The 12,364-nt window shown below is 35.5% G+C and overlaps 1 protein-coding gene across 1 annotated transcript; it reads right to left on the minus strand.

The window, feature by feature from the left end:
* Nucleotides 1-3,421: 3,421 nt before the first annotated feature.
* On the minus strand, nt 3,422-7,845 carry LOC108743920 (dentin sialophosphoprotein-like). Its single transcript, XM_018479556.1, has one exon. It carries the CDS (start codon nt 7,571-7,573, stop codon nt 3,422-3,424), a length of 4,152 nt encoding a protein of 1,383 aa, XP_018335058.1. The 5' UTR covers nt 7,574-7,845.
* Between the last annotated feature and the right edge of the window lie 4,519 nt (nt 7,846-12,364).

A 12,364-nucleotide genomic window follows, 5' to 3' on the forward strand; every position in this document is an offset into this window, starting at 1 on the left:
CGCTAGACTTTCTTAACTGGTCAAGTGTTCCAAACGACCTCAATAAAGCGAAATTCTTACCTTCAACGTCTGTGTTAGAGAAGGAATAATAAGAAAATTAATATTTTTTTTAAACGAAAGAAAGGTGTATTTATCTTGTCGTTACATAATATTTCTTTGGCTCATTGCTTTACATTAATTTTTATAACATTTAGGTAATTTAAAAGAGTAAAACAACTCTTGGGTATTAGTCAATCAGGCCCACACACCTGTCTACTTTCAGGGACCTTCCTTTTATATTTCCATCGAATTCCGTGTTGTGTTTCGCCCAAACGAAATAGTTTTATTAGGCAACTGCATAAGTATTACAAGAGGTCAATCGATTCGTATTCCTTTTGTATTTAACCTACACGTAATTCATTGTATCACAGGCAGAATCAGACACCGCAATGCATACAAAATAATGTAACTGATCCAGTATTAGCACACAGTTACAGTAGATAAACTTGTGATGTGGAAAACGTGTTTTAGATTACATTCTGCTCACTACAGCGGACAACATTTGGCGAATTTATATTTGCAAAATTTAAATACGTACAGGGCGATACAACAAATATATTTTAGGAAATTTCACAATGATCTTTGTACATTTTGCTTTAGAATGATAGCAAGGCGAAATGAGTAAATAAAGAAGAACATTGTGAAACTTCTGGAAGGTCTTTGTTTGCTACTATTCTTAAGTTAGTCAATATAGTATTTCACTAAGAGCCATTGGCGAATTACTATTTTAATTAAATATGCAGGGAATTTAAGAGTTATGATATTTCTTTTCAGGTAATCTGAGAGATGTCGGCGATATGTCAGAATTTTGTTCAAAATGCATGGAAAAAGGAGTTATGTTCCAACTGTTTTAAATCGAAAGACGAACACGTAGAAAAAATCATGTTGAAACCGATCGCGTTGAAATCGGAAAAAGTAATCGCGAGTATCATAAAAAAAGCTGCAAAAATCAGTAAAACCAAACGTACGGTGTCTTTCACCGCGGAAGTATCGAAAGTTATCGGTTACGGGGGTGAAGACTGGTCTGATAACGATGATGATTTTATGAGCAGTGAAGACACCTCGGAAGATAACGAGTACGAAGCGGACGGGGAAGAAGAGAAAGAGTTACAGAGAATAACAAAGGCTAATACCGATTTTAACACAATTAATGCCAACTTGTTGAACGATTCTCCTCCTGATACTAAAAAAAGTTTCGCCAGTTTGAAATTAGGAACCCCTCAAGTCGATTCAACGGGTAAGAAACAAACGCTACTTGTATCGGTTACCCCTTTCGGGGAGGATAATTCCACGCCGACCAGGAAATACACGAAAACTGTATCACAAATCCCAGTGGCAAAAACTACGAAAGATACCGTCCAAGAACACAAGAAAAATGTAATATTAACTTCCTACAATAATGATAAGGAGGAAGTACAAAAAGATGAGACTGAAAAATCACTTCTGGAAGAGATTTCGGAAACTTTGGAGAAAGGGGGCAATCGGATTTCAATCATGGATTGTAAGCTAACAGAAAATGTTCCCGAAACAAAATCTCCAGAAAATTCACCGGCTATAACCCCTATAATTATCGATAAAAATTTAAGTGCTACCAGTGCTGTTATAAAAACTAACGAAAACAATAATGTTGAACAGTCCGGAAAACCTATCGAATCAAAGCCCAAGATTAACGCCTGCGAAAGAAAAGTGTTATTGACAAGAGCCCCCGTAATAAAGAGGTCCACTGCCAAGCTGGAGCTCTTCACGTCGAAAAATTTGAAACTGAGAAGCAGCAAGGAGAATTTGACGACACCAACTGTGACAAATATTATAGACTCGAAAGATTTATCANTTAGGATTGACGACCTTATGATGATGATGTTTCTATATTATTTCCTAATACGCTACTGTTCTATCTGTAGCTTCCGCCTACTGAAAATTTATTTGTGAATCCGTTCGGAGTGATCTCCCCAAATCGACCATAAATAGGCAATTACCTGCGCGACCACTCGCTAGCTTCGTTGGTCCAACTTGTACAGAGTTGAATTCTGATTTTCGTAGACAGTTATTAATTAAAAACAGATAAGTAAACGAAGAAAATCTTTGTAAAGAAAAGTGCTAGTAATAAAATTATCTTTTCTGAAAATGAGATAACATAGTTTTATAAATTATTAATGCATATATTTTGACCAAAAATTTCGGAAAAGTCGTTGGTTATACCACGCAAAAATATTCAAATGTATAGTTTCGTATAAAGATGTAGTCTACATAGAACATAAGATCTAAAGGGCGGATGTTTAAAAACCTTATCAACTTTCACTGAACTCTTTGTTTATGGAATTCATATTTCAGTTATACCATTACTTTACTATAAAACGAACTTTTTGATGTATTTCAGCGTCACAAGCAAATCATAGAACCGCTCGTTAATTAATTAAAGTTTGCGTGATGTTTATGGGTTAGTGGTGTGCGGTGGTGGGAGTTTATCGAGATGGCCATTAGCAATGCACATTGAAAATAAGCTTCGTGTAAACAGAAAACAATAAAAATCAAAATACAGAAAAGATTATTGTAATATTACTGAAATGTCTTTAAAGGAATTGTAGGAAACTATTTTGTAATTAAAAGTTAGGTTAGAATAGGTTACAGTCCTTGTAAATAATTTTGTCTGACTTCATCTAAATAATTCATTTTTCAGGTTGTAAGTAATTCTCTAAACTGCAGACCTACATGTACGCACGAATCGATATTGACAAAACAGTACTGTATGAAAACAAACAAAAGTAAAACAAAAATATTGGTATGCAAGGAAAGAAAAAGTAGGGAAAGAGCGACTATAAAGATAGGAGACGAAAGATTAGAAGTGGTTGATTTTAGGTGACTAGGAAGTCAGGACGGAAGGACTAGTAGGGACATAAACCAGAGGATAGCACATGGTCGAGTCGTCTTCAATAAAAAGAAGTCACTTCTATGCTCGCGAACGGTTAATTTAGAAATTCGAAAAAGGTTGTTAAAGGTGTATGTTTGGAGCGTGGCGCTGTACGGGTGCGAAACATGCGAAAAGAAAAGGTTAGAAGCGTTCGATATATGGTGTTACAGGCGAATGATGGGAATACAGTGGATAGAGGTTAGAATTGAAAAGGTATTAAAAAAAATTGGAGAACAGAGGACTCTATGGAAGTCAATAAGAAATAGGCGAGATAGGTTAGTAGGACACCTTCTCAGGCATGAAAGTCAGATATATTAGAGGCAGAAACGGGAGTTAGGAGGGGTAGAGGTAGGTCTGGATGAGTTCGCAAATAGTTAAGGATGTGAAATGTTCTAGTTTTTGGGAGATACGAAGATTAGCTCAGGATAAGAAAGAGTGGAGGTGCGTGTACAACCAGTCTTAGTACTGACGACCTTATGATGATGAGATATCATCTGTATTCCTTGAACAAACTAAATTTTTGATGATGAAAACGACGTATATTGACTTTAAACATTGATCGTGTTTGATAGGTACTAAATAACATGAAGACTTCATATTTATTACGTAATCATTACAACATGGGCACATAAATAACGTATCATTAATGTTCATCTGAGGTAAACAACCGGAAAACAAATATTTAATACAATTTGTCGGATACGTCTTCTTATTGACTATTATCGGTCTGACAAGTATTTCGCAATTTCTACACCAGTATGTTGCTTGGTCTTTGTCACTAACTTTAAAACGTTCGAATATGCATTTTCTTCGAACAAGTTGCTTTTTCGGTTTCGGCTTAACTATCGGCTTAACTTTACAACTGTCTTCCTGAACACACATTTCATCTGATTCATTTTCGGTATAATCATCATCATCATCATCATCATCATCGTTGCAATATTCCACATTCGATTGGTCTTGCTCTTCGTCCATACATTGAGTCTGCATATTCGCGTTGCATTCCTCACAATATACAGGAGCATCTACGAAACATTCGTCACTTGAATTCTGATTAATATCCTGATCCACGTCATCTCCAAACGTTAACGTAATCTCTACAGTGCTTCTGTCATTTTCACTATCCGATGTTTGGTGAGTTTGTTCTCGTGACGTTGGCGTTTCAATATCCTGATATGTATTTGATTCCTCGTCCTGTTCGACGGGCTGTTCTTTTTTGTCCTCTCCCGATTTTATTCTTGGAAGTAGCAACTTTTTACATTCAGCTGATTCCGACATGACGAGTTGCAGTAACTGATCGCTACAGTCACATTCTGCATTTTTCTGTATCTTTCTGCACTGTATTTGCTTGTTGCAATTCCAGTCCTTCAGGTTTTTCGCTTTCCTGGATTGGTTGAGGAGCCTTTCGAGTCTGGCGCTTGATCTCGACCGGTAATTGTAAATTCTCTCCTTCCTCGTTTCATCATTATGATTGAACCATGGGTTGTCCTTAAGGCCTCTTTTTCCCAATTGGGAACAGCACTTTGTCGAGCTAATTTCCACACGACATCCTTTCGCATTTTCCGTTTCTTTCGGACAAGATTGAGTTCGGCATGCGACATTGGGAGTGTCTTGGGAACATGTTGAAGGTTTTGCTGTTTCTTTTGAAAAACGTAGGGGTTGATTAGTAATACAGGAGCTATTTTGGAAACGCTTTGGAGGTTGGGCTACTTCGTTTGAAGAACACTGGAGTTGAAATGTACAACTGGGAGTATCCTGGGAGCATTTTGAAGCACTTGTTTCACTTTGACATCTGGTAGTTTTTTGTTTATTGGGCGACGGACACTTTTGTTTTCGACGTTTTAATGCTTCCAGGCATTGAGAATATTTGTGTTTCTTCTTGGATACTTTCTTGTGGCTATCTTCATGAAATGAACATCTAAGTTTGCTTTTGCACGAGATTGCTTTGTCCTTCAGACTAGGTTTTTTGATGCAGGATTCCTTCTCTTTAAAATTTTCACACATACAGGCCTTTGTAGAAGTCGCCATTTCTCCACATTTGATTCGAAGAGTTTCGCCAGGTCCAAGTGATAACAGATCTACTTCGTGCAATTTTTGGGAGGACAGTGCTCTTGGTTTATACTTAAACTGATCTGTGGTGGACCCTTGTCCTCTCAAACTTAACGCACTAGACATTCTGTTCACTAAGTCGTTGCAGAATCCTTTTCCTGGTCTTATAGACGAGTACGTCCTGTTGGTTGAGCTTAATTCCCATGGGGTTTTAGTAATACTCTGAGGTTTATCGCCAGCTAAATAGCTTCTCTGGTAGTCATATTTGGATGTTCTTGATGTGCTAAACCTGCTAGGCTGTAATGGGCCGTCAGTTTGTCTTGTTGTATTCCATTTATTACCTGTATATTTAGTATTTTCGATTTTGTTTCCACTCATCCAGCTTGACGATTTAAAATTTGATGAAAATTTGTCGCTATCTTTTTTACAGTTATAAAAATCTTGTCCTCTTTTCCATGGTTCGTTTTTTGATTTAAATTCGTCGTACATATCTCTGGAATTTCTTGAAAGTGAATGTGAATTTCTAGGATGTTTTTCATATAAAAATTCCATGTCTTTATTCGATTGCTTTTCACCTTTCGTAGCTGCGGAAGAATAACTTGTTTCTTCAAAATTCTTGAAAATGTCGTTTGTGTCATTGTTGGTGTTTGTACGGTTGAGTTTTTCATTCGGTTTTGTTTTTGATCTGAGGGATGCTGTATCTTGAGCCCTAACCGATTTGATTGACCTATTTTCTTCCGATTCTACAAAATTGTATTTTAAATTATTATTTGCATCAATATCCTTGTCATTGCCTTTTAAATCTTCATCTGATTCAGAACAATTGTCCTCATTTTGCCACTTTGAACTATTGTTATCTACGACTTTCATTTGTGGTTTAAAATCACCATAATCTTTAGATATTTTTGCAGTTTGTCTTCCATAATGAGATTTGTGACTTTTTTCGTCATTATCATCAGTGTTTTTGGAATTCTCTAACATTTTTTGCTTAAATTCCGCTTCCTTCAAAATTTTGGTTTGTTTTTTGACATTTTTGTATTCTGATTGAACATCTTCATTTGAACAAGTTTCAGCATTTATCTGTGTATTATCTACCACATTTAACTGTGGTTCAAAATACTTCTGACCTTTCGCTAATTGTTTCGCATAATCAGATTTCTGTAAGGGTTTGTTACGTGGAGCTTTCCTTGTTGAATTAAATTCTTCGTCTTCACACGATTCATTGGAATTTCCTGATTCGTCTTCAAAATTTTGATTACGATTATTAAAGCGTTCATCTTTATGTTTCGGTTGTTCTAACGACTCTTTTCGACGTGAAGATTTATTTTTCGGTTTAATTTTGTTCTCTCCTTTTTGACTGTCAAATGACTGCTTTCTCCTTCCAGGTTTTGGTTTGGTTCTTTTAGGTTCTTTATCTGATAATAATGGCTCATGAATTGATTCAGAAGAGCAACTGGTTTGATGTCCTTCAATAGATCCTTTTCGACTTAATGATGAGTTGGCTTCCGATTTCTGATAAGCGTTTGAATTTGCCGACATTCTTTTGTTATTTCTTTCTAAAGTTTCCAGCTCATCAACTGATTCAGAAGAATATTGATTTTCAGCTTGTTCTCCTGATTTATTTCGATTTTTGGGTTTTGATTGCGTAGGTTCCTGCTTAGTTTGTTCTGAATCAGTAGAAGTATTCTCAATTTCGTCGTCTGATTCAGGAAGACTTTTGTAAGTCCTTTTATCCTTTTCTTTATATTTTTCATAAGGGTTTATTTGTGACATATCCTTTTCAGTCGTCCTTGAATATTTTGACATTTGAAACGTCTTTTCAGATTTCAGGTCAAGTTTACAGCAATCTTTAAATACTTTGTCCGATTCAGGAAGGGAGCTACGATTATGTCCAGATTTTTCACTGGAGTTCGTTTCTGTTTTCCGTTTCTTCTGCCCTTTTGAAGCCTTTATTTCCGATTTTTTACTTTGATCCGATTCAGAGTCACTGTTATATTCATTTTCCGCAGATCTTTTTCCATTGGAAGAAGTCATTTTTGGTCTACGTCCTTCTACCTCATTCGACAGTTTTCGTGGTTTATCAGATTTATTCTTGAAAATTGGAGTGGTGTAAGACTCAAGAGAGTTGTCGGAATCTTCGTCAGGTTCTTCATTGGATTTCTTTTGTCTCGAAGAACCTCTTTTTGATTTCACGTCTTTAGTACCACTTGTAGTTGTTGAATCTTTACTGTTTCTTTTGTTGTCTTTATTAGTTAATGGTGGTACAACGTCCGACTCTGATGAACTCTCTTGTTGATTTCCGGGATCATCCATATTACGACTGTTTGGACCATTCGTTTTTGATTTTAGTTTGTTTGTACGTTTAGAGGTTTCGCGCATATTTTCACCCATATCGACATTTTTCTCTTCTTTGTTGGATTCCTTTTGGTTTTTATACGGCGATTGCAACTGTTCGTCAGAGTCGGTGCTAAGTTCTTGTTCAGGCTTTTCTGTAATCTTGCTCAGTTTCAGTTTGGCAGCATCTTTAGAACTTTTTTCTTTTGATGCAGCCTTATGTTTACTATCAATAGATTCCATTTGTTCGAAATCTAGATCGTCATCACTGTCGGTATGCACACGGCACGATATTTTAAATTCCGATACTGAATCATCGCAGGTGCTTGGCTTAAGGTGTGCCACGTAAGTGGTAAGTTTCACATTTTTAGCCAATATTTTAGAAAGCTGATCTATCGCTGTAGGTTTCTCTTCACCAGATTCCGAAGAAAATTGTGGCTCACTTTTAATTTCTACAAAATAAAAATTGCAATTCTTATTTGCTCTTACAGAAGCGTTAACTTCATGGAATTAAATTTATTTTTACCTTTATTTTTAAGTGAAATACTGTTTCGACCGTATTCTTTTTCCTTTTTCACAAATGACGGCTTAAAATATTTTTCGAATGTAATAGCAGTGGTTCCGAAGCTTGCTGTAATTGGCACGATTGTTTCCTGGGTTCTGGCGTTAATTCCCTTTTCCGTGGTAGACGATGATTTAGCTCTATTTTTACTATGTTTGGATGAAACGCTCGCATTCGGAGAAATGTTTTCAAGGGTTGACAAGGTGGTATGATAATCTGACGAAGAATCATTTTCCGAAACTATCTCTCCAAATGTCGATTCGCGCTGATCCACTTTCTTTATTGTTGTTGATTTGGGATCATTGAATTCATGGTCAATTTTAATCACCTTCGTTTTCGTTTTTTCTTTCTCCTGAATGTTATTTAGTCTCTTTCCACCTTTTGCATGTAATTTCTTGTATTTTGTATCTATTGTGTTGCCGTCTTTTCCAAACGTTTTAAAATATTTTTTAGTAGGACTCTTTTGTAACGATTTTTCTTCTATTGCATCTTCATTTCTATTGTTATAATCTTGCTGTATCCTATTTTTGTTGGAGCTATTGAAATCCGTCTTCAAAGAATTATTTTTAACCAATTGATCTTTACAACATTTGATAATTTTACCAAATATATTTCCGTTGTGCCTGTCGGTTTTGGTCAATTCCTTGTCACTTTCAGTATTCATTGCACCGCACTGAGCTTCTCCGTTATGATTATAAAAAGAAGAAGTCAATATTGCAAGTGTTTCCAAGTCTTTTATTCGCTGATACAGATCTGATTGTTTATTAATTACAGTTATGCTATTTTGACCATCATCATTTTCTAAAGCTTTCTCAGTCTGGGCTTTGTTACAATAGAAATGAAACAGATTTTCAGAACTGTTCGAGGGAGAGTTGTCTTCTTCGACTTCCTTATGATTAATTTTATTTGATACAGCGGTGATGACAAGAAGTGGTTTCGATGGTGAAGATGACCCTGACGGAAGGTTATCATTGGATGATGTTTTGATTGTTTCATTTTTTGAAATTGTAGACCATAACGTAACAACTTCAAATTGGTCTGGAAAACTTGCATGTCGAATTATTTTTAACTTTTTATTGGTTTGATTTTGGCTTTCGTCTCTCGAAAACTCATCGGACTCATTCCTAAAAAGTAATGGATTGAATTTTTCATTCTTAGAGGAATTACAGTAGTATATTATTTCGCTTTCTTTGTTTCTTCTATATCTTTTTCTATTACGTTTGGACTTTCTACTTTTCACTTTCTTGCTTATTCGTTCTATGGTAGTAATTGAAGATGAATCCTTTCGTAATAATTTTGTGTCATCTGATTTTATTGTAATAATACTATAAGGAGGTGTGGACTGATAGCTGTAGTCGCTACTGCTACGGGGCATTCTCCTTTTACTTTTTCTCCTTTTTGACAACGATGATGATGATGATGAAGCAAGAGCATTCAGTGACCGATTCGATAATTTTCGGTCAGTAGACCGTTCACGTCTCTTTTTCTTACCGTGTCTAGTCGTCTTATGTATTGACATTTCCGATGGACTAGAATCCATTAATTTATCTCTGTTTAAATGACGTGTTGATTTTCTTCTTGATCTTTTTCGTTTTTTACGAGTTTTTATGTGATTTAGACTGTTTTTTAATTTATTTATGAACGAAACGTCATCGCCGCTATCACAATATTTCACTAGGTTTTCACTAAAGTGTGCCCTGTTACCTCTAATTCTGGGATTTTTATTTTCACCTGCTTTATTGAGTTTATTAGCTGTTCTTTCAGAGTCCTTTAACAATTCGGTTGTTCCTTGTTTTTCTCCCATTTTCAAAGCATTTTCGTTAATTTTTGTGGGTTCATTTTTATTCGAATTGAGACCCAAAAGACACCTGGACTTCATATATTCTTCTAGATAGGATTTTTTTTTATTATTCGGTACCTCTACACGATCTTCAAATAACAATTGTTTTCCATTCAAACACGAACTTTTTATTTGATTTGGTGCATCGATTTTTATGTAAGAGTCACTTTCAATTTTGGGAAGGGAATCTACATAAGGTTCCTTTTTGTCTGTAAGAGCGTGAGAATTAGTTGAATTTCCTGACATATTTTTAATGGTGCTGTCTAAGGCTATTTCACATGAACTGTTTCGTGGAAATACAATCATATTTCGATTTTCTTGGAAACTAAGTTTTCCTAGGGTTGCTGAAGTGTTTTTGCTGCGACCATTTGCAGTCCCTCCATCAATTAATAAATTATTAGTTTCGTCTGATCGATGTTGATTATTTCTATAAACATAATCTTGGGAAAAAATTTTCGCTAATTTTGTTTTTCCAATACTTTTTTTCAGAAGTTTCCGACGATATACTTCTCTTACGTTTCAACCCTAACTGTTTTTCTTCGTTTGTTGATACTTCAGTCGTCCCGGTTTCACACGATCGGTGTATTGGTTGACCCAATTTTGGTATTAATTTTTCGTTGACTTTTTCAATGTTAGAATCTTCACCAGTTGTTCTTCTTTCATTTTTAAAATTGAGTAATTCGTCTCGATCTAAATGTACTTGGTTTTTGAAATTTCCTACTCCTAAGCGAATTATCTCTGCTACAGATAAGGCAGCTTCTTCCTTTTTATCGTACTTTCTGAGTTCTGGTTTCTTTGTTAACTTCCTGTCCATTTGGTGAACAAAATTCGACAATATCAATTTAGTTTTGGATTCACTTGATGTGGAATCCGTCTCAATCGAAAAAGAATTAGAATCGCTACTGTTTTTAACTTTAGAATATTTTACAATGAGACGAATGCTTTCGGTATTTTTCAGGAAGGGGTTGTTTTGCTCACATGTTGGAACTTGTAGAGAATCAACCCCAACCGATTCCGACTTTTTAGCCACCAGAATGTTAGCAGCTGATAAGCACTTGTCTTGTATACTTTTGACAACTTGGATTCCTTTCGTTGTCCACAACGTTGTTAGGTCGTTGTCGAAAAGTCTTTGTCTACTAGTCAAATATTTAGAACATGTCATTTCAACTTGCTGCTTTATCAATTCATTCACATGGGATTTGTATTTTGGTGATTTTACTATTTCACTTGTTAGACATTCCTTGCAGAAATTGTTAATTATTATTCCACTTCTTGGTCTACTGGTGTCATCGTCGAAATTAGGATCTAAAATGTGAGTTTCTTGATAACTCCTTTTTATATACTGTTCAAGATTTGTGTAGGTTGATTTTGAAGAAACAGTAAGCGCCGATCCGATAAGAGCATTTTTTTTATGGTAGACGTAAGGATCATTTTCTTTTTCGGTAGCAACATTTTTACTAATTACTTTTCTTTTTGGTATATTATTATTATCGTCTAAATTTTCGATAAAATCAGTGACTTGTACATCAACTGATTTCTCATTGGACGTAGCTACGTTTTCGTCGACTTGAAAATTGCAATTTGTAGCAACTTCTTGCAATTGTTGTTGTTGTTGTTCACCTTCTCCAAAAACATTTTCATGTTTTAGGTGTGTGTAAGAATCAGCTTTAATGTTTTTATAGATAATTTGACAACCATCATCCACTTTTTTGTGCTCTGTTTCTAATCCTTGGGGATTAAAATTTACAATGTTTGCATTTTCCTTCTTAGTTGTGTTCTCGCTTTGTAAGTTTATAATCCTGTGGTTGTCGCTGGCATTTAAACAGGAGTTTTCATAAATCTTAACTTCCAAATACTTCGATTTCTTAACTCTGCTACTGGAGTTCTTCGTTCTAAAGTTTCTGATTTTTGTCTTTAGTCTACAATTGCTACATTGAATCAGTGGTTTGTAGGTGTTGATGGTTTTATCCACACGATCCGGATTGGCTGTTGGAAAGCATTTTAGTTTGCAATGACCGCTTAGTGACTTTTCCTGATTTTCTTCATTTGGTACTAGGGAATGTGTCATGCTAGAGACTGGAATGCACTGAAATTTTTTTTCGACATTTTGAAAATGTCCTCGTGACAGTATCTGACAGACAGTTGATGTTATTTTTAATTTGTCATGTAAAGCAACTTCATTTGAACTTTCTTTAACTGCCCTGAAGAAATATAGAGGTCACTACTGAAAACACGTTCCCATTTAAAATAAAGAGGATCAGCATGGGCGTAACGAGAGATTTCTCCGAGGGGCAGATTTTCAATAGCTATGTCTATGTAAGTTCAATGTGTTTGAACTTTGTGTCATAAAGCCTTTTTCAAGGGAGGTACAGGTCTGACGAAGGAAGCTGGCGAGCGGTCGCGCAGGTACTTGCCCATTTATGACCTATTTTGGTAAGTCACTTGGAACCGATGCACAAATAAGCTTTCAGTAGGCGTAAATTATAGTATTAATACAGATAGGACAGTAGCGTACTAGAAAATAATGTAAAAACATAACTTATCAAAAAGAAAAAATTAACCTATTGCTTTTGTTTTATAGTTAGTTTTCACATTCACTCTCATCATGGGAATCTCTTTCACTGTCACCAAC

The sequence above is a fragment of the Agrilus planipennis genome, unplaced genomic scaffold (genome assembly GCF_000699045.2).
Source record: "Agrilus planipennis isolate EAB-ADULT unplaced genomic scaffold, Apla_2.0 scaffold6, whole genome shotgun sequence".
Lineage (NCBI taxonomy): Eukaryota > Metazoa > Arthropoda > Insecta > Coleoptera > Buprestidae > Agrilus > Agrilus planipennis.

Coding starts and splice junctions, on each gene's coding strand:
- LOC108743920 (XM_018479556.1), bottom strand. CDS start 7,573: ATGGAATCTATTGATAGTAAACATAAGGCTGCATCAAAAGAAAAAAGT.